This window comes from Chaetodon auriga, chromosome 2 (assembly GCF_051107435.1).
Source record: "Chaetodon auriga isolate fChaAug3 chromosome 2, fChaAug3.hap1, whole genome shotgun sequence".
Classification (NCBI taxonomy): Eukaryota; Metazoa; Chordata; class Actinopteri; order Chaetodontiformes; family Chaetodontidae; genus Chaetodon; species Chaetodon auriga.
The window spans coordinates 16,651,074-16,675,093 of record NC_135075.1 but is presented as its reverse complement, the minus strand read 5'-3'; the positions used below and the strand labels follow the sequence as shown (position 1 = coordinate 16,675,093).

At 42.6% G+C, this 24,020-nt stretch overlaps 2 protein-coding genes across 6 annotated transcripts; both read right to left on the bottom strand.

Moving 5' to 3' along the window:
• Positions 1-1,554: 1,554 nt before the first annotated feature.
• tmcc1b (transmembrane and coiled-coil domain family 1b) lies at positions 1,555-15,414 on the bottom strand. Of its 5 annotated transcripts, none has more exons than XM_076758337.1 (8): positions 15,344-15,414; positions 11,323-11,495; positions 8,952-8,995; positions 7,433-8,210; positions 4,593-5,012; positions 3,261-3,745; positions 3,026-3,161; positions 1,555-2,946 (listed from the first exon to the last, which is right to left on the bottom strand). In XM_076758337.1, the coding sequence occupies exons 4-8, from the start codon at positions 8,033-8,035 to the stop codon at positions 2,632-2,634; spliced, it is 1,959 nt and encodes a 652-aa protein (XP_076614452.1). In that variant the 5' UTR covers positions 8,036-8,210; positions 8,952-8,995; positions 11,323-11,495; positions 15,344-15,414; the 3' UTR covers positions 1,555-2,631. The 5 variants fall into 5 exon arrangements, with proteins under 5 accessions (XP_076614452.1, XP_076614442.1, XP_076614470.1 ...); XM_076758327.1 differs by having other exon boundaries at positions 4,593-5,015; positions 15,344-15,405; XM_076758355.1 differs by having other exon boundaries at positions 7,433-7,698; positions 15,344-15,403.
• Positions 15,415-19,592: 4,178 nt separating this feature from the next.
• On the bottom strand, positions 19,593-23,717 carry LOC143331719 (proline-rich transmembrane protein 3). Its single transcript, XM_076748850.1, has 3 exons — positions 23,499-23,717; positions 22,041-22,568; positions 19,593-21,889 (listed from the first exon to the last, which is right to left on the bottom strand). The coding sequence occupies exons 2-3, from the start codon at positions 22,546-22,548 to the stop codon at positions 20,241-20,243; spliced, it is 2,157 nt and encodes a 718-aa protein (XP_076604965.1). The 5' UTR covers positions 22,549-22,568; positions 23,499-23,717; the 3' UTR covers positions 19,593-20,240.
• Between the last annotated feature and the right edge of the window lie 303 nt (positions 23,718-24,020).

The window sequence follows — 24,020 nt, the reverse complement described above, 5'->3', positions numbered from 1 at the left end:
CCACAGCTGCAGCTGCAGAATAGGTGTCACCTGTGATGGGTAGAATCGGGTTGGGAGACTACCAGGACACTGGAATATATTTATATAATTAAAAAAATATAAATAAAAGAATTAGATAAATTAGATGGTTGTGTTTTATTAAGAAAATATATTAACATCTGGCCTTTTTGTCCATAAGTGTGTGTTTCAGCAACAATACTGAACATGTCAGGAAAGCAAAGTCTTTCAGGCAGGTCTTAAGGCCTGATGGATGGACATCTACCATGGTATTGAATTTCATTTAGCTATTTAAGTTTGATCAGACTTTGTCACATTATGGCAATGATAAGTACTTTGTGTTAGTGGTAAACAATCATGTCATTGTTCCAAACATGCTTGATCATTTGTAACCATTGTGTGCAAAATCAATCCCATAAATTAAGCAGCAGCACACAGTATGGAAGACCATAGTGGACAATATTAAAATGATAATGTAAACTTAAACTGACAATGCAAATTGAATTATTGCATCTTCATTTTAATATTTACTCAAATAATAGATACTTAAATGGAAATTATGTCACTATTGTGGAATTACATCGTGAAATTTAGTCCCCTTTGGACCTCCATCTTGCTCACCTCACACAAGTAATACACTGATGATTAAATTCCTTTAAGTGGAGTAAGTTCTTCCAGTGAGCCAACACAATACCATGATCTCTACTTGTAATGCTGCCACCAATAACATAATGAAAAGACCTGTGCCCTTCCTGCTGTGAAAAAGCTCAAGTATGGTCTCTTTGTGGACTCTCTCACTAATCCTAATGCATTTCAAGATGTTGGCAGTATTAGGACAAATAAGTGACACAATTACACATCTGGAGGATAATGAATCAATGAATTTCACAAATTTCCACAATTTATGTCTGTGCTAACCCTCTTTTATGATCATGTTTCCTAAATTTGGGAAACATTAACATAAATAATTGAATATAGCATATTCCAAACCTATGGTGTAACAGAGAAGCTGCTTTTTTGTAATGTGTAACATATAATTTTGCAACGGGCATTTCTCTGCTGCGACCTTAAGGCAGTGGACGTGGTGAGGTAGCAACCGGCCAACACCTGTCTGTCTGAAGCTTGGGACACAAAAACAATTAGCTAGTCATTGTAATTACATTATCTTCATGACACAAAACTATTCACGTTTCTATACCTAAACTCAAAACTAGAGCCAGTAATGCAACTATTAGCATAGCCGTTTGTTCATATACACAAACAATCCCATTAACACACGATAAACAGATCAAACATCTATCAGATATGTGTTAGATATCTCAACAGTCTTATTCCCACAGGTAATCAGGTACACCTGTCTTGAGTCGCTGCCTCATGTAGGTATGTGCTGCTGTTGCTGGTGGTCCGCTGGGCTGTGTGGTCAGGAGCAGGACGGCATGTGCTTCTGGTGGCACTGAACCATGGAGTCAGGTTTGAATGTTGTGGTTATAAACAGTAACCAACAATTCCAGCATATGATATTCTTTGATGGCATTGAAGACAAATGCAAGTTAGACGTTCACATTTTAAAACAGCAAATTTATTTGTCTTTAAAAAATAAAAAAATCAACTAAAAAGTTTTACTATTTCATTGTCACTAATAGAAACAGTACGGAAGCACTGAGTCTTTGAGCACTTTAACCGCTCTTCAAGTATGTTAATTAAATTCATAGATTATTTTTCTGCAGTGGAAAACCCACCAGGATAGCAGGATCCAGTTGGCCCAGAGGGCAGGGCCACAACTCCAAATAAAAGTTCTTGATAGTAATATCCTGGTTGTGGCAAAACCAGTGTTATTGACTTCACACGTCCAAAAGAAACAAGTCAAGAGCCCACTACTGTTTGATCCAGTGACAAGTCTGTTTCCAGAGCAATGCAGTCGATGTGCAAGCACCCCATTCTTCAGAGTGTAGTGAGCAGGAAGAGGAAGAGTCGGTCACACAAGCTGAAACGTCAAAAGGTTGATTAAAGGGGAAAGAAAGAACAGACTGAAAAACCAGAATGGCAAGACCAGAAGAGAGAGAGAACTTCCAAGAAAGAGAATGTGGACAACTAAATCAGCAGAACACTGTCGGCTCATTACAGTTAAAAGAAAATAAAAAGCCATCAATCAGTTGTATTAAAAACAGCAGTGACTTCAAAACAATACCACTTGAATCAGCTCAAAAGTAATAAAACTCTGAATTACAAATTTTCATCTGTGGGGAAACAATGCAAAGTTTTCCACATGTAAACAAATTCACTCAGAAGAGAGAAATCAAGTGTGCAGTTCTCTCAGCCCCTCCTTCAACTACGCCCCACTCACCCTTTTACAGCATGAGCTTGTGCCACAATTGCACCAATGATAGCAACACCAACCATCCAGCCTTTCCTCCGTCTTACTCTCCGTTTCATTCTCCTCAAAACACATTTCAGAAAGTGATAAAGTGACAGACCTCTGATGCAATCCTCCTGAGTGTTTTGAGAAGCAGCTAAAGAGGAAGAAACGGTGGGACAATTGAAATTCAGCTTTCTGTATGAGTCAACGTCCTCCCTTTACACACCAGCCCGGAACCCTCTGCCTCTTCATCACTTCAATACAACTCTCCAAGCCGGTCATCTGGGGTGCAAAAGAAAGTGATGCAGATACTCTGAAATAGCGTCCCAGTGCCTCCAGAGGAAGGCCAGGACGATTACAAGGAGCAGTGTGGTGAGAGTGCGGCTGCGTGTTTTCATCAAGGGGACGACACAGTTGGCCACCGTGGACACAAACACCAGAAGGACTGCCATTACAGCTAGCAACACATTGATTAGTTTTCCAAGAAGGGTCCGTGCTGTGGCGTTCTCCAAACCTTCAAGCTGTACAACCTGCTGCTGCTGCTGCTGCAGCTCCATCTTGGAGATCCGTGTCTGACACGCCTCCAGCGCCTCCTACAGGTCAGAGACAAAACTGTCAGTGAAACAGCTGATGACAAAGCAGGAACGTTTTGTTAATTTTGGTGAAGCTTACCTGAATGTCTCTCGCTCGTTCATATGACTGGTAGGCAATCTTCTCCTCCATGCTTGCTAGTTCCTGTTTCAAGTTCAGAATTTCATTCTGGTGGAGTTCTGTCAAGTCGTTGAGCTGTTCTTCTAAACGTTCACACCTGCAAAATAGCGACAACAACAGAACATCACCAACTGGACACTTCCTTCCCACCCATACAGACCTACTATACTACAGGATGAAGGACAAGACTTGATACCTGTATCGCTCCTCTTGCAGGGCCTCCATGATCATCGTATAGTCCCGCTGATAGTGGGCTTTCAAGTTCTCGAAGGATTCCTCCAGTCGACCTTGGTTTTCCCGGAGCTCTTGGATCTCATGGAGTATAGCATCAAAGCCCGAGGCCTGGGCATGATCGAGGGTATTGCCCTTCGAGCTAGGGGGTCCGCCGGGGGCTCCTGTCGTGCTGTTGGCTCCTGCAGATCCAGACGTAGCACTAGAACAGTCGTCATCACTGCCATACTTTGGGCTGGACTGCAACTGTCCTGTACCAAGGGCCCTCGTTCCCCCAGGACCAACACCCTCATCTCCCTGGGTTTCATCCAAGGAGTCTTTCAGGGCTGCAATGTTATCAGCACTGCCAAACTTGTTGCGGATGAGGGAGGCGATTTCTCTCGGTTTCGACACGACAGCTCCAGCGGCAGAGTGAGTGGCTTGAGAGAAACTGGAGAAACCACCTGTCACCTGTCATGAGCGAGATCGGGTCAAAACTCATCAAGTTGCTATTGCAATATAAAAACTATGGCTAAATATCCGGCTTAACCAAGGTCAACTGTTGCAACAGGCAGATGTCACAATAGTGTACTCAGTTAGGTGGGGACTATTGTAAAGTTGATGTGCAATCAATATTCAGCTGGCAGCACGCTGGTTTAAAATGCCTCACCATCTCTTGACAGTCAACTGGCAAACAAATCTAGTTCCAGTGATTTAAACTTGGGGACAGAAAGCACACACAGCAATGGCAAAATAACATGCAGCAGCTGCAAGAAGGATACACAACTATACAAATGAACATACTGTGGGAGTCACTTGTTATATAAGTGTATGCCTATCTATCTCTTAGCACTAGGTGTGGTGTGATTTGAGCACTAGGCCTCAAATGTGATGTCTGTGTGGAAACTGCTGGGTGCTGTCAGGTGCTGAAATTACTGCTGTTTGACTGCTGAACAAGGGTAGCACAGTGGCACCATAATGATATCTGAAACATTAGCATCAATGAAAATCCTGTTGGATCATCAGAATATAACAGACACTTCATATATGCCAGATGTACTACCGTAAAACGTAACACTAGCTGACTGCAGTGTAAAGAGGCTTCACTGTGTGTCAATAAGGGGAAAAATCAGTGTTATTTATAGGCCACCACGGGATCGATCCTGAGACTCTGAACATCTTTGTCTTTGAAAAAATTACAAGCGTAACAACGTGAAGCATTTCCTATCCAAAGCCAGGTTTTATTCAGTAAAATAACATAAAGCCCTTTGAAAGTGGGTTTTCAAAAGAACATGGAAGGCATCAGGAAAGCACACACCTTGGCTCCAACGTCTTTCAGGCCCTGGTGCATGTCTCGGAAAACATCTTTAGGCTGCCGAGGGATGCCGTTGTGCTCCACCTCTCGAAGCTTGCGGTGGTAATGCTCCAGCTTCCTCTGCAGCTGCTGGATAGTCTGAGCTGACTTTTGGTTTTTCTTCTCAAACACCTGTTTGATGCGTGCACTCTGCTGTTTGTCCGCATTGTTAGCGAGTTTCAGGTATTCAGCCACATTGTCGTCACGTGCGGTTTGTTCAATTTTGATTTGCTCTGTGAGCTTGAGGATCTTCTGCTGTAGTTGGGCAATGGCCTGCTTAGTTCGCTGGGGGTCTGGGGTACTGTCAACTACATCATACCCATCTGCACCGTAGGGGAGGGCATTGGGTGACACAGCAGGGCCCGATCCATCATAACGATCCAGCTGCTTACAGAAAGTGAACAGAAGAAAAGGTAAGAATGGTCTTTATCATGTTGATATCAGATTTTTTTTCAGGAAATTAACATTTGAAAACCTGCTTTCAGGTTTCACTTCATTAAGATATGTGTCACTACTCATTCACAACAGCAGATGGCGCCTGTAAAACAAAAGCTCCCTTTTGACTGTGCTTCACAGCTGGAGTTCAAGGCTCTTTCCTGGAAAGATGCAGTGACAGTTTGGGGAGGGGGGAAGCTTAAAAATAAACCAAGTTAATTGAGCACTGAGGAGTTAAGACACCAATTTTAATTTTACGCCTCAGGAGGATGTTTAGTTGAAAAGCCCAGGACAAATAAGTTGAAGCCATAAACAGTCATCAGAGCTTTGAGGCTCAAACTGAGGCAACAAGAGGTAAATATTAAGTCTTGGTAATTAACTCAAACTGAATTAGCCCCATCGCAAGAGCTGCCAGCTCCTACTGGAATTGTGCAAACTGTTGAGCTCCTTGTGCTCTGAAAACTGAATGTAAAGTATGTCTGAACCAGTTTAAGAGTGAACCATCAAGAGTTGGCTGACAACGTACAATAGATGACAATTTAGTTACAATTTTTACTGTTTAGATTCTTTCTGACACCAACTACAGTTATGTCAAAAATCCAGAGACTCAATGCTGGAAACAATATGGTTGTGTTAAAGGGCAACCATGTAATGAAAGTTGGCAAAATCTCAAATCTGGAGACTATCCAGTCCCTTTACCTAGTTTTAGAGGATGAGCAGGAACACGGGGGTGAAATGCTTCCCACTTGCTTATGACATCTGTTTAGAAACTTAATTCCAGTTTCCACTGAGTTGCCAAGAGCTGCAAAACAGTGCAACATGGCCCCTCATTTCACGATGTCTGCTCTCTCCCGATTTGTCATTCCAGAGAGTCTCCTGCCATACTGCCGACACCCAGCAATTTTTATTGGCTGCTCTAATTACTGTCTCAGGTTTATATTTTGGTATTTTTTAAAAATGAAGCAACATTTTTCATACAAGCCCTGTGTCATGAGTATTTTTTCTTTTTTTCTTTTAATCTGTTGTATCATAGGCACGTTTCCCCCTCCCCACTCTTACAATTTCACTGGTGGTAACACTGAGGACATTGTTTCCAACATTGTTTCAACATTCAATGTCAAAAAAAAACAAAAAACAATCACATCACAGGTTTGAGTTTGTTTAGCCCTGCAAGCCTTCTCTGACCTGAAGTACTCTCAGAGACAGCAATGGCTAAATTTAGAAGGGCTTAAAGCACATAGAGACCAACCACTCAAAGGCAATCTCTGACCTTCCACCGCTGACAGCTCATCCCCCCATTCACCAGTTCATCCAGGCACATATAAGCCATTAACAGCCTTTTAACACATTTGCACAATTCACTTAGTTTGGACATTCTTGCACAGATATGAGTGCATGACTGTTTGTTTTATTTTTACAGCTGGTTTGCTAACAAATACAAAGCATTGGTTTCCTCAATGCCACATTTTGTTATGCGTGTCGTACTATGCATGTTCTCGGACAAATTTAATGAAAAAAATATGTATCGAATAGTTATCGAATAATATCGGAATATGTACGGAATATATTTCTCCATGAATAGACGAGGGTGTCAGTGTATAGGAATGCTGGTGGGCATTATGAATAAAATATACAAATGTAGCGAATGCAACAAGACAAATGCTAATATTCATGGGTTTTGTCACTGCTATTTTGTTTTTGTCTTACTTTTATTTGTAACAAAAAGGTTCTGCATTTTTGGAACTACAGTTCCCATCATGCTTTAGGGGATGCAAGTACAAAATATGTTGCCATGGAGTCAATGAGTTAACTGTTGGCAACACCTCGAGCTCTGTTTTTCTTTTTTTCTTTTTTCCTGTATTTGTCTACAGTTTGGCAAATTTGCCTCTTGGAAAGTGATACTGCATTAGCCATCAGCAGTTCCTGATCCCTCAGTGTACAGACAACAAATGCTGGATTACTGATTTTGAAGAAAAGGTGATGAACACATGGCAAGTGCTGAAGTTAAAGGAAGCATCTTTTTTTCTAGGATTTCTAAGCAAATGTTATTTGTACCAGACACTGGAGATACCACTATCCCTGAAAAATGCAAGTCACTCTGATTCCAGGAGTGAGACAGATTTGAGTTATGACTCGTCAGAGGAGTGTGAAGGGAGAGCCAAGTGATTTTTTTTCTCCTCCTCCATACGCCCCCAACACACTGACACTCAAGGCAATTGTAATGTAAACTAAATCACAAACCTCTCAAATCCTCCACTGCATCACTTGCATCAAGACTGGAATTTCTCTCTGCTCTGTAAAGAATGTACTGTTGCAAGACCGCGGTTTAACCTCTCACCTGGACCACTTGACAGGTCTGAGATGCTCACCTTGTCAGGCTCCTCAGTTGAGTGGTAACCAGAGGTCAGCAGCATGTCAGCTAGTGCTGGGCTGCTGGGTGTGTCTGTGGTCGAGGAGGAGCGTGGGCGTCCAGCCTGCAGCAGGGCTTCATGGGTGCTGCGCCGGTGGATCTGGGGGCTACCTTTCTGGGGAGGATCCCCGGTACCCCCCACCTTGCTGCGGCGGCTCTGCAGGCTGGTGCCTCGCTTCATCATCGGTGGAGCACCTCGGATCTGCTGCAGAACACGGCTCAGAGCTGCAGGAGGGGCGGAAGTGGCAAGGTTGTCAGAATCCAAAGGGAGGGCCGAGGAGGCAGGAGCTTCCCCTACTTCTGACCCTATGTCAGCGGGTTCGGAGGGAGGGGCGCCTGTGCAGGACGAGACGGAGTCATGTGGGGAAACGGAGGAGCGTCGGCGCTGTGGCTGGAAGAAGTGCTTCAGGCCATGGCCCAACGCTCCCATGTTCTCCAGGGCATTATGGGTGATTTTGGACAAGCCGTGCTCTGACTCCGACGCCCTCCTGCCGACCTCCGGCTCCACTCGGCCTCCTGCGTCCGGCTCCTCTGGACTCTGCTCACTACTACCCTGATCCATCAGAGACCTCCAGTTTCACAGTGAGGTTCTACTAGGGGGTGCAGGGGACTAGCTACGCCCCGTCGACACCCCCCCTCTGAGCCACTGGTTGAGAGCCGGGTAGCAGAGGGGATGGCGCTCAGTTGGGTCTTTTGAGTGCGCATGCATCTGTGGCTTGGCTCAATGTCATGCTTGTCTACCACAAAAGGAAAATAAAATGCATTATGACATGCAGCAGTGAGTGATGAACAAAATAAGCAGCACCAGAATATAAAACACCAAGCAACATAAACTGGGTTGACACAGACATGACCACTTTTTTGCAATTAACGAACTTTTCAAGTTCAATTTTCTCTAAAAATCACATCTTAATCTTAATATTTTCTCTCTGAGGGAAAACAGTTAGTCTGACAGTGCCAACCCAGTAACACAAAGTCTACAAAATAAACAAGCTTTGAGAACAGTTTCTGAAATGTCAAGGTTTGTTATACAGCACATGAAGGTCAATACCTTGGGCTGTTTCTGAAATCACTTTCCATTATATTTTTCTGGGCATTCAAGCCCAACTGTACAAAAGTCCTCATGACAGTTGACTAATTACATTTCAGAAAGCATTCATTATGGAAATTAATAATCAACATAATTGAGAGTGCTTGTATGATGCTAACAAAGAGACTACAGAGTGTGAGAAGTGTAAATGAAATTCTAAATGGACAGTGATTGTGATTTAATTCTCAACTGACTAAGATGTTCAGTGATCCATAGCAGTCTCCTCCAGTCTCGTTTTATAACAAGGCTAAATCCTGTAATGTAAAGGACCAATCCAGGTCTTTGGTTCTCAGATGACAGGTTATATAAAAGTCCTTACCAACATGTAATGAGACAGTGAGAAAGAAAGCAAGAGAGGAGGTGAGATAGAGTGTGACAGAGAGCTTACCATCAGCCCAGCTTCTCCTCTACTGACTCACAACTCAGGATTGGCTAAATGAACAGAAATATAAACAAAACACCATAAATAATTTTCTCCTCACAACAGAGAGGGAAAGGATTCAAAAGTAGGCCTACAGTAGCATCACAGAGAAATGAACAGACTTACCAGTAACTGCTAATAATGGACATGTAAAGGAATGCTACATCAGATGAGAGCCTTAAAAGCTTCTAACATGCTGACCTTAAGAAATAATCTAATGGACATAAACATTAAAGCATATATGGGATGGCAGCATTGACATGACAGCATCTCTAGACAGCGTTCAAGTCATCATACTAGTTGTACATACAAAACAAACACGGCACTAACGCTGCTCAAAGGAGCTGTCACTGCACAGCTCATCTGTAGCACATACATGGGGGGGGTGGGGGACGCTAGCCTGAGACTGAGCCCTCCTGTCCTCCTTTTCTCCTCGGCCAACAAGCCAACAAATGAGCACGCTATATCCTTAAATACCAATGTCAGGATTTTATTTTGGATGATTTCTCACATGACCAATTGGACATGAGTTGTTTTTTTGTTTTTTTTTAACAGTGCCTGTTGGTATTTGAGCTACCTAGTTAACGACCAAACCCTTCCTCAAACCCAAATGTCACCATTAGCGCTGTAAATTGTTCTGTTTACAACTGATTTGCACATTTATTATTAAAGGAAATTTTTTTGCACAAAATCAGATGAAATTGATCACTTAAATAATTCATTTGCTGTCCCCATAAATGGCAGGGTCTTAGTTGTTTGCACAGCATGCGTTCTCAATGGCATATTCCCATACTGTTAAATTAAATCTGAATTACCCCATTACTAAACATAAAACCCACAGTTTCTATGGACTTCTGCAGTATATTATCAATTGCACAGCTCTTAAAAATACAATTTATTTCTCAGCATTAAGTTTCGGATCCTTTCCTCCTTCAGCCTTTGAGGACATTAAGATATTGAAAAGCATGTTTTTCTCAATATTCAAAGCCAAGTGATGGTGATGGGTTTTGCTACATGGATTATTTTGCAGACAAACAGAAAAAATGATTCCACGAGTCAATAGAGCTGCAAAGTATCATGTAACAAGCCAGTAACACAATCTAGCACCAAAAACCCTATGAAATGCTCCATTAGTGATACATGGTGACTCATTACTGCTGGTCCTGCTGTTGCATCTGCAGTGTTGGATAAGAAAGCACTTTGTTGGAGGGTAGGTGGTAGTGAATAGTACAGTAATGAATAGAGTATCTTTAAATTGTATTAGTGCTAACTTACTGCCGTCACTCACTTCACTCATTACACAAATGAAAACATCACTAGATTATTGGCATGAAGCACCCCTCCCTCTGTGAAGGAAATCTTACTGACCCTTTGATACACGTCATAATGTTAAGCCTATAAATGATCATACATAGCTATGTAGCTAACTGATTGAACACTAAGCTTTATCTATGGATGCCTCTGATCTTATATGAAAAGCAGTTACTCGTCAGCGACATTTCCTGATCATGAGTCACTGATCAGACAGAGACACAGCCACTCATTGACTTAGTGCAACACATTGCTTTTGTTAAGCTCACAACTCAAGACAAGATATAGGAATCAAAACTCCCACACAGACGTGGAAGTGTATCCTTCATCTACAATAAAAATACAATGGTCCCCGACTTCTCTTGGCTGAGGGCAAAGTGTTCTCTTTGAAATGGGTCAGCCAACACTGGCCTATCACTCTCTGTGCAAGCAGTGATCCAAGGTCACACCATCTACAGAGTGTTGTGCTTGTCTAGCAGCGTTTAAGCTTTCACTTGTGGTAAAGAAACATTTCTGCAAAATGGCAGCAGGTCCTGTTTCATTCTAGCGGCAGTGTGTCTTCTTGGGCCACTACTACAGCATACTACATGCATTATTCCAGCATTTCCACATCTGCACATATCACTTACATTATCACTCAGTTTCAGATCGCATTTACAGGAAAAAATGACATTTATTCATGTTTAATTTGAATAAAAGTGGGAAATGGGATGAAAATCATATTCAGCAGCTCCTTTGCATTTTCTCTCCATTCGTCTACTCACTTTCTATTACTGGTCACGTTTTGTCTGTTGCTCTTGCCACAAGATGACTTTATATTCTGACAACTGGAGTGAATACTGTCTGTAACCCAACACTACCCTACCATTTTTATTGCAGAGAAACATGCAGGAGAAAATAAGTTAGAAAAATCTGAAAAAATAAATAAAAAGTACAAAAAGCAAAATAATAATAACAATAAGAAGAAGAAGTTTGCATTACAGTAGATGTCCACACAACTCAAGAATCAAACTACGGATCAACATACCTTCAAATGTGATCATCAGCAGATGATTTGTGGATCTATTTACACAGGAAAAGGCTTAATCCAAGTGAATTTCCAGCACTGCTTCCTCTGGGTAATTTTTACAATGGAAATCTGGTGCAATAGCTGCCAAACTTTAGTCAGCTGTTTCCGTGGACATTTAGAAAAATCACATGCTGCAAAGAAAAAAAAAAAAAGAGAGGCAAAATAGCATGAGAAACAGTAGATCATGAAGACAACTTCAGTCACACAGGTGAGTTCTTTCTCACCCATGCTGTGTGTGCAGCAGAAAGTTGTACTTAAAGAAGAAAGTAGCAGCGCGGCACCAACATAATCCATGTGGCATTGTAGAGCAATATTTGTGGATCCCAGTCAGACAAGCTGTTGCGCTGTTGACGGCACATTAGGACCCACAACAGCTGACAATAAAGACCAATCTATCATTTTGTAGTCTTCTATGTGACTGGACAGCCTATTGAAATGCTACGTATGCTCGGATCATCATGACAACGTTTAATGTTTAACCTCAGTATTACTCAAGCATTGTCATTTACAATGCTTGAGTAATACTGATATGATGACTGCCTTATGAGTTTTGCTGTACACGTATGGGCTGCCCAGACCTGATTGTTAGGCCTGTTTTCTTCAAACTAAAAAACTTCAAAACATGAATCAATAGTTGAAACACACGGGATGAAGGAAGTAGAAAAACAGGACAATAGTTTTCAGCAATCTGTCAGATATTTAGACTGTCAGAGCTTCTCTTCTGTTATTTTAAGTCTTCACATCCCACTTGTTACCAATATTTTTGCATGACTTTATGATACTTGGAGTTAAATACATAATATTTACATAAAAGACGAGGACTACGATAAGGCTGTATGAGCTGATGACAACTATCATATATGTTTTTCTTGTTAACAAATTAAACCTTCATAGTGCAAAATCTGACCAATAAAATCAGCATTAAAGTTTCGAGAAAGCGTCATGTTGTTGATCCCATTTTTAAACCAATCAGCTCTTCTCCTCATTTTGCAGTTATGGGAGAGCAGCCACCTGGACCACGTGAGGTTATCCTTGGCTATTTGTACGACATTAGAGCAAGCTGGGATGAAATAAGACAGAAATCTGACCAGCATGCATTGTCAGCAGCGAACAGCAAACGCATAAAGCTAGCCATTAGCTGGTGAACATAATAAAGCATCTTATCAGCGTGTTATTATCGGGAGTTGGTGCAGCCTAAAACAGAGGTAAAAGAATCGGATGAAAAGTCGAATGAAAAGCGTATTTATGTCTGCTGTCTGTGTCATTCCTGTTACCTAACATGTTAACCTTAAAAACTTATTAAAGCCGTAATATATTAGGTAGTAGTGGTGTTACTCTGCCACCACAGTGAATACAGGTTAATGCAGGTTAACAGTAAACACCCCACAAGGAAACTCCAGATATCTCAGACAAACTGAGGACAAGAAGCTCATACAACTCTGTAGTTTCATAACTTCAATGGCGAAATGAAAACACGTCGTTTAATTCTGTAAAGCGCAGGCCTCCAAGGCCTTTTAGCTTAATTAATTGTGTGATGTTAATTAATAGTGCTGAATATCCTCTGGGGAATATCCGCAGGACATGGACCATTTGTCTGTCTTACAGAAACACAAGCGAGATGAGACAATTCGAGGTGACTATTAAACAGTAACAAATGGTAAACAACAACGTGCAGCAGGTATTCATGTGAACGGGGCTCTGGGCACGAATACGCGGATACAGTCATACGAGCATTCTGATGAGATCATCATCACCACCTCATCGCCACTGTAATAACAATCGAGCTACCTGCCGAACAAAGAAGTTTCCTTTTGATTAACGGTGGACTATTACGACACAGAAACTTTCCTTAAAACAACGACACAGCACTCTTTCAGCATACAGCTTATATTAATTGCATCACTTACTAGGTTACAGGTGCATTCGGTGTCATTACACGTCGAGTGACAGTAGTAACGCGTGTGCTTCAAATTTCAAAAGCTAATGGTGACATAGAGTAAATCATGTACTCAAATACCGTGGTACATCTATCAGTAACGTTACGAACTTACTGCAAATAGTCTGAGCCCGACGGTTTAACGTTAGCTAGAGATAAGAAGAGGATGTAATTAGCGGTCGCTAGCCAGCGTTCGTAGGCCAAGCCTTTAAAACACTCAACTGCAGGATTTATTTTCTGAAAACGTCAATGCAGTTCATCGTTTGGTTCTAGGGTGGTGCTCACCGTTGTGGTAGACAGAGTCAGCATACATTCGTGGCCCCGTTTTGATGGCTTCTCTGCTCCTCTTGTAGCTAGCAGTGTAAGCTAACGTGGTGCACCGGAGGGTGCTCACTTTACTTCACAGTGCACACCGGTGCCACTGTGCGGGGCGAGGCCATAGTGTTAGGTTACTTTATAGTGGATACTTAGCATTCATAACTGCTGCCATAGGTGACCACGTCTAACAGCTACCTTTATCACACCAGACTAAAAAGTTTAAAGTGTGCAGTTTTGTACCCGCCCTCGCGGTTAGGTGAGCTCACCTGAGGTCCTGGAAATGTCAAGCTGGTCAGACACAATTTCGTTGACAATTTGCACTGAGGCGTGAGCTCCCGTGTGTAGTGCCCTTGGTGCAACGGCTGTCTAGGGCTGTACAACCAGTGCACTTAACCTTTAAATTCTCCGAGCAGTTTGTGTTGTTCTTAGCTGCTGAGTGTATTTTTTTTCCAAATGGATGAATAAAGGGCTTCGATAAATAACAAACCTATGTGTTTCAACTTCTGTATGTTGCTAGGCTACAGGGAACACAGGTAGGCTTAATTTTGATAACCAACATTAATTCTCTCTCATCACTGTGAGGAAACAGGCTCTGCTCTTCCGCTTTAACGTTCACCTTCAATGGCTAACCCCAACATTACTGATTTGAATGCATAAATCAGACGGTGGTCACCATGTAATGTGATACACAAGCTTTCCACATCAATCATGTAGATTGATGAATAGTTATTTGTAAATCACCAGTTCCAGGAATATTCCTCTATTAGAATCACGAGGGCATAATCACCACATAGCCATAGATGTCATTACAGTTTTAAGGGATGCAATTTGAACAATCAATCCGTCCAACATCACCTGTTCGGTCATCAAACTCACGCAGCTAAAGCTGGATATTGTACTACCACCACTGTCACACCCAAATGTTACAATACTGATCAAGATATTGAGCCCTGAACACTTCATGCAATTATCAGCTTTACTGCAAATACGGAATTAACCATTACAATGAAACCCCATTTCACAGAATCCCTTCCACCTGTCAACACCTGTCATAAAACGGCCCTGGCAGGTGAGAAAAGCTCGAACGCACCGGGTGAATTTAGATTGGAGGTATTGGGTAACCATCTGTCACATACTCCCACAAGGCTTTCTTAATCACACCTTGGAGTCTTGTATTTCATGGTGGCGTATTTAGTCCCGCGGTTCTTCCAGTGTATGTTTGCACTGGAGTCCCCTCTTTGCACTGGCCCCATCAACCAGTTAAATCATGTTCAGAGTCCGTTAAAAGTCCGTGGACGCTCGTTAATAAATCAACTTAGCATATCCTGTTCTGATCACTGAACACATCATTGCATCCGGCCTGGGTGTTTTCTCCAAACTTAAAGCTTTAAGTTGTAAAGGTCTCCACGGTGTAAGCGTTCATCGATTTTTCGACATTTCTCTCATGTAAATACACTTAACATCGCCCTTCCAGATCATCCTGGGTGGCAAAACAGGCGAGCCTGTCAGTTAGCAGGCTGGCTAGACTCAAGCTAAAAAAACACCGCTTTGGCTTCAGCCATGGTTAGCTACAGGCAACCCGGGCACATCGCCAGGCGGCAGCTACAATGGGATAAACAACGTTAATCAAGCGTAACCTCTGTGCAGCACGGACAGCAGCAGACCCAGACACGTTTCATTCGGAGAGCAGTTCGCAAAATGTGTGTTTTGCTGGCTTCAACTTACATGGGCGCTGAGAGGATTGTGTTGATGACCATTCATTTCTCCCGATGGTGGAACACTCCCACGGTGACGTCAAATAGCGTGCTCAACGTCACAGCAGCTGAGTACCAGACAGCTCATCCCAGCCATGCAGGTGAGCCAGTGAAAGGAGGTATAAGACTATTTTATGTATTTATGACTGGAGATAAGCGTCGCGAAAGGGACATCAGGACAGTTTGAGAACACTCAGGTCATGTCAGGCTCTTTCTGCATTTCACAATTAATATCTATCCATAATACTTTACTTATTATCAAATTCATATCAAAATGTGACTAATGGCCATTTTTCTTCTTGGAAATAAGTGTTATTTGCAATCCAAGAAACAACCTTCATACTGAGAAATAACATCAAGAAAACAAATTCAGACAGTAATTACGTAGCTAAACTTGCCCTTTATTGTTATTACATTTACATCTTGAATCCCTCTTGTTAAATGCAAGAAACTCAGCTGCTTGCCCAGAAACATTTTAATTCAGCAGGAGAGGATCCTTTGTGAGTTTTTTACAGTCTTGCTGGGCAAATCTGTGAAGTTAACCAAACCAAAAGGCATGAGGGAGGCTCTGTGATGTTTCAGGGGACCTTCACCAGTTTCTGGCAGCTGATTTTGGACTTTGATGAGAAGAGAAAGGATAAAATGGAGGCATGGCACGGTAAACAGGCTGATGTTCATGCTGATCAGATGGAGCTGGGTTTGCAGGAAGCGTAGTTGGAGGATCAGGAAATACCGGCATGAGAGCCTGCTGAGGAACATAATATGCTGGCATATAAGGGTGTGGGTAATAAATTGGCTTTTGAGCAGCAGGCTTTATGGTGGTAGATGCACTGGTTGTTGAGGTGGTAGTAGGAGCAGCAGTTTGAGTATTTTGTATTTGAGAAGGATACTTGGCAGGAGGATACAACACAGGCATCTGGTAGGTCTGAGGATACATATAAGGTTTGGGCTGCTGGAGTTCAGTTTTTGGATCCTGAAAAACTTGAGACGGGCCTTCTGGAGGATGTGGGAGATTAGGGAATTGCAAGAAAGGATATTGAGGAAGCACTGGAAAGTTTGGCTGCTGGGGAAGATGAGGCTTCCCATTTTTCTTAGTGGTGGGGGCAAGTGTTGTTACCAAAGCCTCTGTGCTCATGGCAGGAGGAGGGGTTGTTGGATTGAAAATCCCAGGTACCATGGGGAAATAAGGAAATGGATACTGTGGCACCTGAGGTAATTGGGCCAGAGGTGCAGCAGTGTTTTTATTAACAGTAGGTTGTGTTGGTGGTACCGGTCTGGGAAACAGAGGGTACTGAGGGAACTGAGGGAACTGTGGATACTGTGGCATGAATGGAAATGCAGGGTGCTGACCTGCAGGTACTTCTTGGTTTTCAGTGTTAGAGGCTGTTGAAGAACCTGAGGACAGCTGTGGCAAAGGTGCCACTGTACGTGTAGCAGGAACAGGACTGTGTGCTGGAGGAGTTGGCCCAGGAAACATTGGGTATTGAGGGAACATTGGGAACTGGGGGTAATGAGGATACTGCAGGACCTGGCCACTATCCCTGGGAAGCGTAGCAGTAGTAGTAGTCGTCGTTGTTGTTGTTGTGGTAGGCTTAATGTCAGGTAATGAAGGGCACGTGACTAAGAGCTCAACATCCGCCAACAGAAGTGAGAGTAAATACTTGTCATCCTGCAAGGAAACAGTCAATCAAAAGCATGCATACACCTGATTCCATTTTTAACCACAAGATGGCCCACCATACCTCAGTCTCTATGCACAAGCCTCTGTTGTAGGGTGCAGTGAGTGTCAGTCCTCCAGAGACCACTTCAGCAGCAAGTCCACAACTGCTGCAGACCAGTGAAAGGGACTTCCACGTGCCAGACACTAATGGTTTTAATATCAGATGACAAAATAAGCTATGTTCCAAAGCCAATAAAATGCCAATATGTTAAGTCACTTACCCTTAACTTTGAGTTCATTTGCCGTAATTCCAGCAATCTTCACCACCATCCCAGATGGGAAGCAGGAAACAGAGGGTGGTGGTAACACCGCAGGACAGGACATTGTCATTGGTGCCCCCCATAAACGCAGTGGTAGCACATAATTGCCACCCTGTGGTGTAAAATACAGGAATGACAGTTTACATCAACTGAGGACTGAAGGCAGCACCTTTATCAAACATTGACGTTAAGTTACAGAGTTAAGAGGAACTAGCCAGAAATACAAAGTTAGAAAGATTCTTGATGAGCATTCAGTTTTTGGAAAATATCCATATGTGCATTTTGATTTTAGACACGCAACTGAAGGCATCCATGAGATATTGTGAATATTGACTCAGGCAATTAATCTAACCTGCTGGGTAACATGGCAGCCCTGGTAAGGTGCAGCAAAGTGCACTTCTCTGCGGGACCTCCTCACAGAGAAGCCACATTTAGAGTCCATTTGTGACAAAGGAGTAAGAGGTCCCTCACCTGTTCCGACACAAAAAAAGTTTAAACAGTGTTTTGTGCACTGGCCAAAAATTAAGACTTCTTATATGAAACCTACCGCTATCCACGAGGAAGTGAGGGGCTCTGACCCGTTTGACCCTCAGAGTCATTAAGTTGTCACTGCATTGTACTGATGGATCCATGCGTCTCAGTTTTGCATCCATCAAATTGTGCAGCACTGAAAAAACAAGCACAGATTCAAATTGACTGTGAAAAATCAAACACCAGACAGCCCAGGCTGTGATAAACTAACACTCTGCATCGTGCTTTAAAAAGAGAGAGGAAAAAGAGGACCCACAGGAGTTTTGATTAATGCTGTTGCTTAATGTGCAATGCCATGTGCAATTCCAGTGGATTACGTACAAAAAAAATAAACACCTTCCTCTGCTGCATTGCCAATCATCCACAATTGCACATTAGCTGTTTTTTTAATGAAAAAAATAATAATGTATTTATAGTGGCCTAAAAGCATGATGGCATGAGCTCAGTTGCTTCTGTTGCTAACAGGCAAGAAATGTAAACATACTAGATTCATGTTCTCCAGAATTTGGGGGACAGGTGTTGGAGGGCTGATCAGGTAATTAGGCCACTTTCCTTGATTAATCTGACTTTTCAAGCCATAATAAAAGCAGAACACTTGAGGATTATCTGCCCACACTCAATCATGGTTTGAGAAAGGCAAAGAGGCCCAGTTGTGGGTTGGAGGTAGTATCTTATGTTCCCCATAATGCAGCATGTTCATTTCTATTGTACACCTTCAAAGCCCCCCATTATGTTGTTGCACTAACAAAATTGAACATGTAAAACGCGTTGCCGTTTTTAGACAGAAATTACAACCTTTTATTGCGCAAATTTGGGACCGTTTATAGGATGAATATTTCGATTGCTGCTTGATTCACCTCACCATGCGGTATGCCACGTGACTTCAAATGTAAATCATGGGCACTAGACTTCAAATCATTTAGGTAAACTAAACAATCAGCGCGATCGTCCTTGAGCATCACGTTGATGATTTTATTGCGAGGGGCGCGACAGTCACTTACCAGAAGTCGATTTCTGGTTCCTCCGTTCGTCAGACATGAAGGAAAGCGAACCGTATCGTGTTGGAGCCCCAGATTCATGTTTGCCGTCGGACGCCACACTTCTGAAGTGCACACTGCCTGATGAAGGCCACGGCACTGAATTAACAGCTTGTCCAATACAAATCTGGAGGGACGTGAGAGTCGCCGTCACCACGAAATACAACATGTGCTTTGTCCAAGGCATTACAGCTCCGGTGATCCCGTTAGGCGTGTGTTTATGTCAAACTATTGATAAGATAATCATCAAGGCCGCCGCTGTGTCGACTAGTTATACATATAGTGTTCATTGCTGCTTAATTGATGAACCAATCACAGGCCCCTTAGGTGAGAACACCTGTTTCTGGGACAGACCGGTAATGATCATGAATAGTAAGGACATGTTAAATTTGAGGAAATGACACATAGACTAAGAAAATTAGCAGAATGAGACGAGCACTTATTTTTCTAATAAATCTTATTTTTGATGAACGAGAATCTACTGTTATGTCTCAAGTAGATTTCCTCATAAAAAGAGTTTGATCCCAAAGTTATGTTTCTTTTCTTGACCAAGGCTTGATGTGTGAACCTATTCCAACAGGTGAACAGGACTAAAGGACAAAACATACATCATGAGAACAGTATAAATGTATTTGTGCTTTGCAGACTTTGCTACATGAAAGAATAAAATGATTCCAGATGCACTGCCAATGGTTAAATGTGGCATTTCTGCACACCCTTCATCAAGGTTATAGTCATATGAAGTCCCTTTATTCACAAACATTACCATGATAACATCCAATCACATTCATTTTTTGCATCAGTGAAAAGTGCAGCCTCACATGTTATCAAATATAAGCCAGACAGATGACTTTTAACCAGTGATGTTACAACACTGATCTGATGCTAACAAGAGGGAGGTGTTGACCCACATCACAGGAATTTTACACTTACTGAGTGAAAACTGATCTATCCTGCATACACAAATGACAATAGCATATAGAAACCAACATTATAAAACTCTATAATCGTGAAATGCTCATAATATCCACTGGAAATAATTTCCATGAGCACACAAACATTATAATATTTTAGAAGAAGATCCAATAGAATTCAAATAGAACAACAAATAGGTCAGATATTTTTTCTCAAAGGCCTCACCCTTACATTTTTTAAAAAATCCACCTTATAAAATGACCGAAAAGGTTTTTGTGCCATACTGGCTACTCAAGAGGTTCTTTTTACCTAGTTGAGGCCAAGTCTTGTGAGAGCATTACTGCCCACATAACATGATTATGCCATTTCATGAAGAGGACTGAGAGCAGGAAGTCAGTAGACAGCTTAGAGGTCTGTGACATCGTCATCAGACAAGTCATGCTGATGCATCACTGCTGAGAACGCCGACTTGAATTCTTCTCCCTGATTTACAGTAACTGGAGACCCATCACCACCACTATAATCAGTGATAGCACTGGGTGACTGTACTTGGAAATGGTCTAGAGATGCAGAAACAGAGTCTGTATCAAGTGTCCACCCAACATAAGCTGGAGGGAATGTAGTTGTACCACCGTCCCCATCAGTGTTGTCTCTGCCCACAGAGTGAGTCCAAGAAGGAGGTGGAGGTGTGAACAGACCTCCTGCTACAAGCTGTCCATGATGGAGGGCATTATCAATGCTGCGCCTGAGGTTAATAGGAGACGGTGGCCGCATGTCAAATTCTATAAGAGACAGAATACATTCACGTTCACCCACTTTTTGCCACAACAGTGCAGCCTGAGAGTTGGAATTGCTGTTGCTAACAGGATCGGGCTTGTTTTCTGGTATGACGGTAGATGACTGATCATCATACGGACACATGATGTTGTTGCTGAAACCTGCTCTAGACAAGTTATACTGTGCCCAGTTACTTGGCATCAGGTCTTCCCAGGTTTTCTCTGATTTTCTTAACGGCCCTGTCCGTATGCTGGCCAAGACTCTTCCCCAAAAGCTTGTCTCCTCCGCCCCTTTAGATACCTCACTCCTGCTCTGCCCTTGATCGCCCCTCAAATGACCCCTAGATGGCATCCAGAAGATCCAGGATCCCAGGACAAGCAACGAGAATCCCCAAGCTAATTCAAGAATTCTGGCCCAAAACTGACTGAGCCACCAGCCCCAACCAAAGCGCCTCCAGTTTCCTAGCAGCCCATAAAGCCAGAGGAGACTGTACATCTGAAGGCTACAGCAGAGAACACCGAGGAAGGCGCACACTGCTGTTACTTGCTTTGCACGCATTTCAATCCTCTGTGAGGGCACCCACTGAGGGACAGTGGACCTGAGAAAGGGATGTAGACGAGAACAAGACTTAGGGAGGATTCCCATGCAGAATGGGAGACCCCAGCAGAGGGAGAGGGTCTGTAGCAACAGTGGGAGAGCAGGGGACAAAGTTGGAGAGAAAAGGTCCGCTAAAAGTAATGGGGTGCAATGTGATATAGCCAGCCCTCCAACCATCCATGGGCGCTTTAGCTTTGGTGGGAAAAGTAATAAATTCGACCCTCTGAGTGTGACCAGAGCAAGTGCGACCTGTGCCCACAGAAGGAGCTGCAGAGGAACATTGTGGAGTGCTGTCAGAGTAGCACGAGACAGGATCTGACGGGTACCATAAGGATCAAGTAGGAGGAGGACACCACGTAGAGTACCACCCAGGACCAGGAGACTATTTGCCAGAGTCAGGGCATCACAGACAGGATGAGGAAGAGTGCATGCACCAGCCATTCCCATAACTGCCAGGACTGCCATCAATATGAAAAGGCTGGCAGATCCGAAGACATGTAGTTCCCAGGCAAACGTCAATGTGCGCCTCATGTCATCCCACAGCAAATTAGTGCCATTAAAGTTTGGAAGAACACAAGGACTAAGTCCGAGCACACAAGGACCTCCGGGTCCTGACTGGTTCTGGTCCATCATGGAAATAAACACATTGTTTTGGATGAGGAGTCTATGGCTGTCTGCTCCTAAAGACAGACCAGAGAGACAGAGAGGATAAAGAAGAAAAGTCGTATTTTTGATGAAGGAGAATAGTGACTTTGTGGTTAATGGAGAGTACTTTCATATTACATTAGATTTTGAAGACTCTGGAATTAAGAACTTAGAATATTCACTTACCATCGAGAAAATCATCTTTTACTGTGGATGTATGACTCTCTTTTAACTGTCCCTCAGCTGTTCTGTGGCTGAGAGCTTCCTCTGAGATCATGTGCACACTGGAGTGAGTGGATCCTGTAATTGAAGTATTAGCTCTGTCAGCTGCTTGGTCATGATCCTCTGAGAGGTGTGGACTCAGTGCAGGTGTCGTAGTTAATGTGATTCCAGGACCAGAGCGCTTTTCATTGCCGGCTTGCCTGGGCTGTTTTGGAATGACGGCACGATTGATGATTTTCTGTGTTGCTGCGCTGTTGACACTCTCTCCACTGCCCTCCAAAGAGTCACTGCTGCCTGCTGAATGAAATATGACTTCACTGGACAAACTGTCTGGAGCATTGTTGTTTCTGCCTGTGCTTTGAGTCATTTTCGCTGAATCAGAGTTGTCCAGTGAACGAGAAGTTTGATTTAGGCTTCCAAGTGAGGAGAGAGACACAGTCAGCATGACGAAGAGCAAAGATGAACGCCCCATTTTTATTTATATCCCAAGACCTGTAGAACAGTAAAGAAGAAAGAGTTGAAATGCATTTCCACACCTTAATGAACAAATCTTGCGCTGTGCACATCAGACTTAAATAGGCAATAGACATTACTGTTCATCATTAATATAACTATTTGACTTCAGCATTAGACCCTTATCCTGTGAACAGGATGCTGTGTTTTTACAGTACACTTTTTTATATAGTTGCAAAAGAGTTGAGAGTGAAAAGACTTTCGAGGTTGGGCAAAGAGTCACAGATTCCCTGACAGTTAATTTCACATTTGAATGTTATGAATAATTCCCCTGTATAATCCGGTGAGTTTTCACACTTTACAACTTCTCTCTGTGGATGGTGTGTCTTAGCAAAAATACAACACAGCTTGGCAGAAGCATGGCACAGCGTGAGCCAGGCTGATCTGTCTGTGACCCTGGGTCACAAATGTCAAGCTGCCACTTCAAATGATAGCACATCATGTGAAAAAAACATGCATCATAAATGCCTGAAATGACTGGAACAGATAAGAGAACACATGTAGTATGCACACTGATGTTATTTTCAGCACGACATAAAGATTTCTAGGTGGCCTGATTTTCCAAATGCAACCTCAGGTGAGTTTGGATGATGCATGCATGTTTTTTTTTCTGTTTACATTTATTTTAACTCTGCTTGGAGCATAAACCACACATTCAATGCCTGTGTCCTGGCTTAATGACGTGAAATGTTATCATTTGATAAAAAGTGCACTGCCTCAAAAACAAATATAAAAGCAATAAAAAAGCAATACATGCAAGACTGTAAATCTTGGCACATTTCCCAACTGATACTGACACTTATTTTACAACTTTACCAAGACGCAAAATCCCATTGCCAAGACAATTTCTCCTATAAACGAACACAAAGATTTTAAAATGCTCAATAAAACCAGATAACTCAGATGTACCTGCGATTCCTTGGCTCTGCCTCCTCTTAGTGCTTCATGTGCAGCCCCCAGTCTCTATAGCTGCATGTAACATCTGATTTCTGATGTGGGTGCTTGAAGAGCATCACAGTGAGGGTTGAACACATTGGATTTACTGACAAGCTCACACCCATCTAGCCTTCAAAATGACGTCTTATTCCTATTACTGCACCGGCTGGTTACTTGGCAGCCTCCCATCCTGAATTTCACCTGCAGAAACAGATTGCAAAGCCACAATCCCAGGACCCAATTTTGAAAAAAGAAGAAAGAAAAAGCTTGAACAAACACCTTCCAGGTTATTGTCTTGACATATGCAGATTTAAAAAAGAAAAACTTGACTATGAATCCAAGCTCTCAAGCATCACCTGTGTCTTCCTATAACAGTTGTGTTAAGGTAAATCCCCTCTCTAAAGGATTACATTAAGATTCTTACAGTAGCACAAAGTCACATGAAGTGATAATGTGAAGCCAACTAGACACGAGTGCTCTAGTATTGTTTCATGC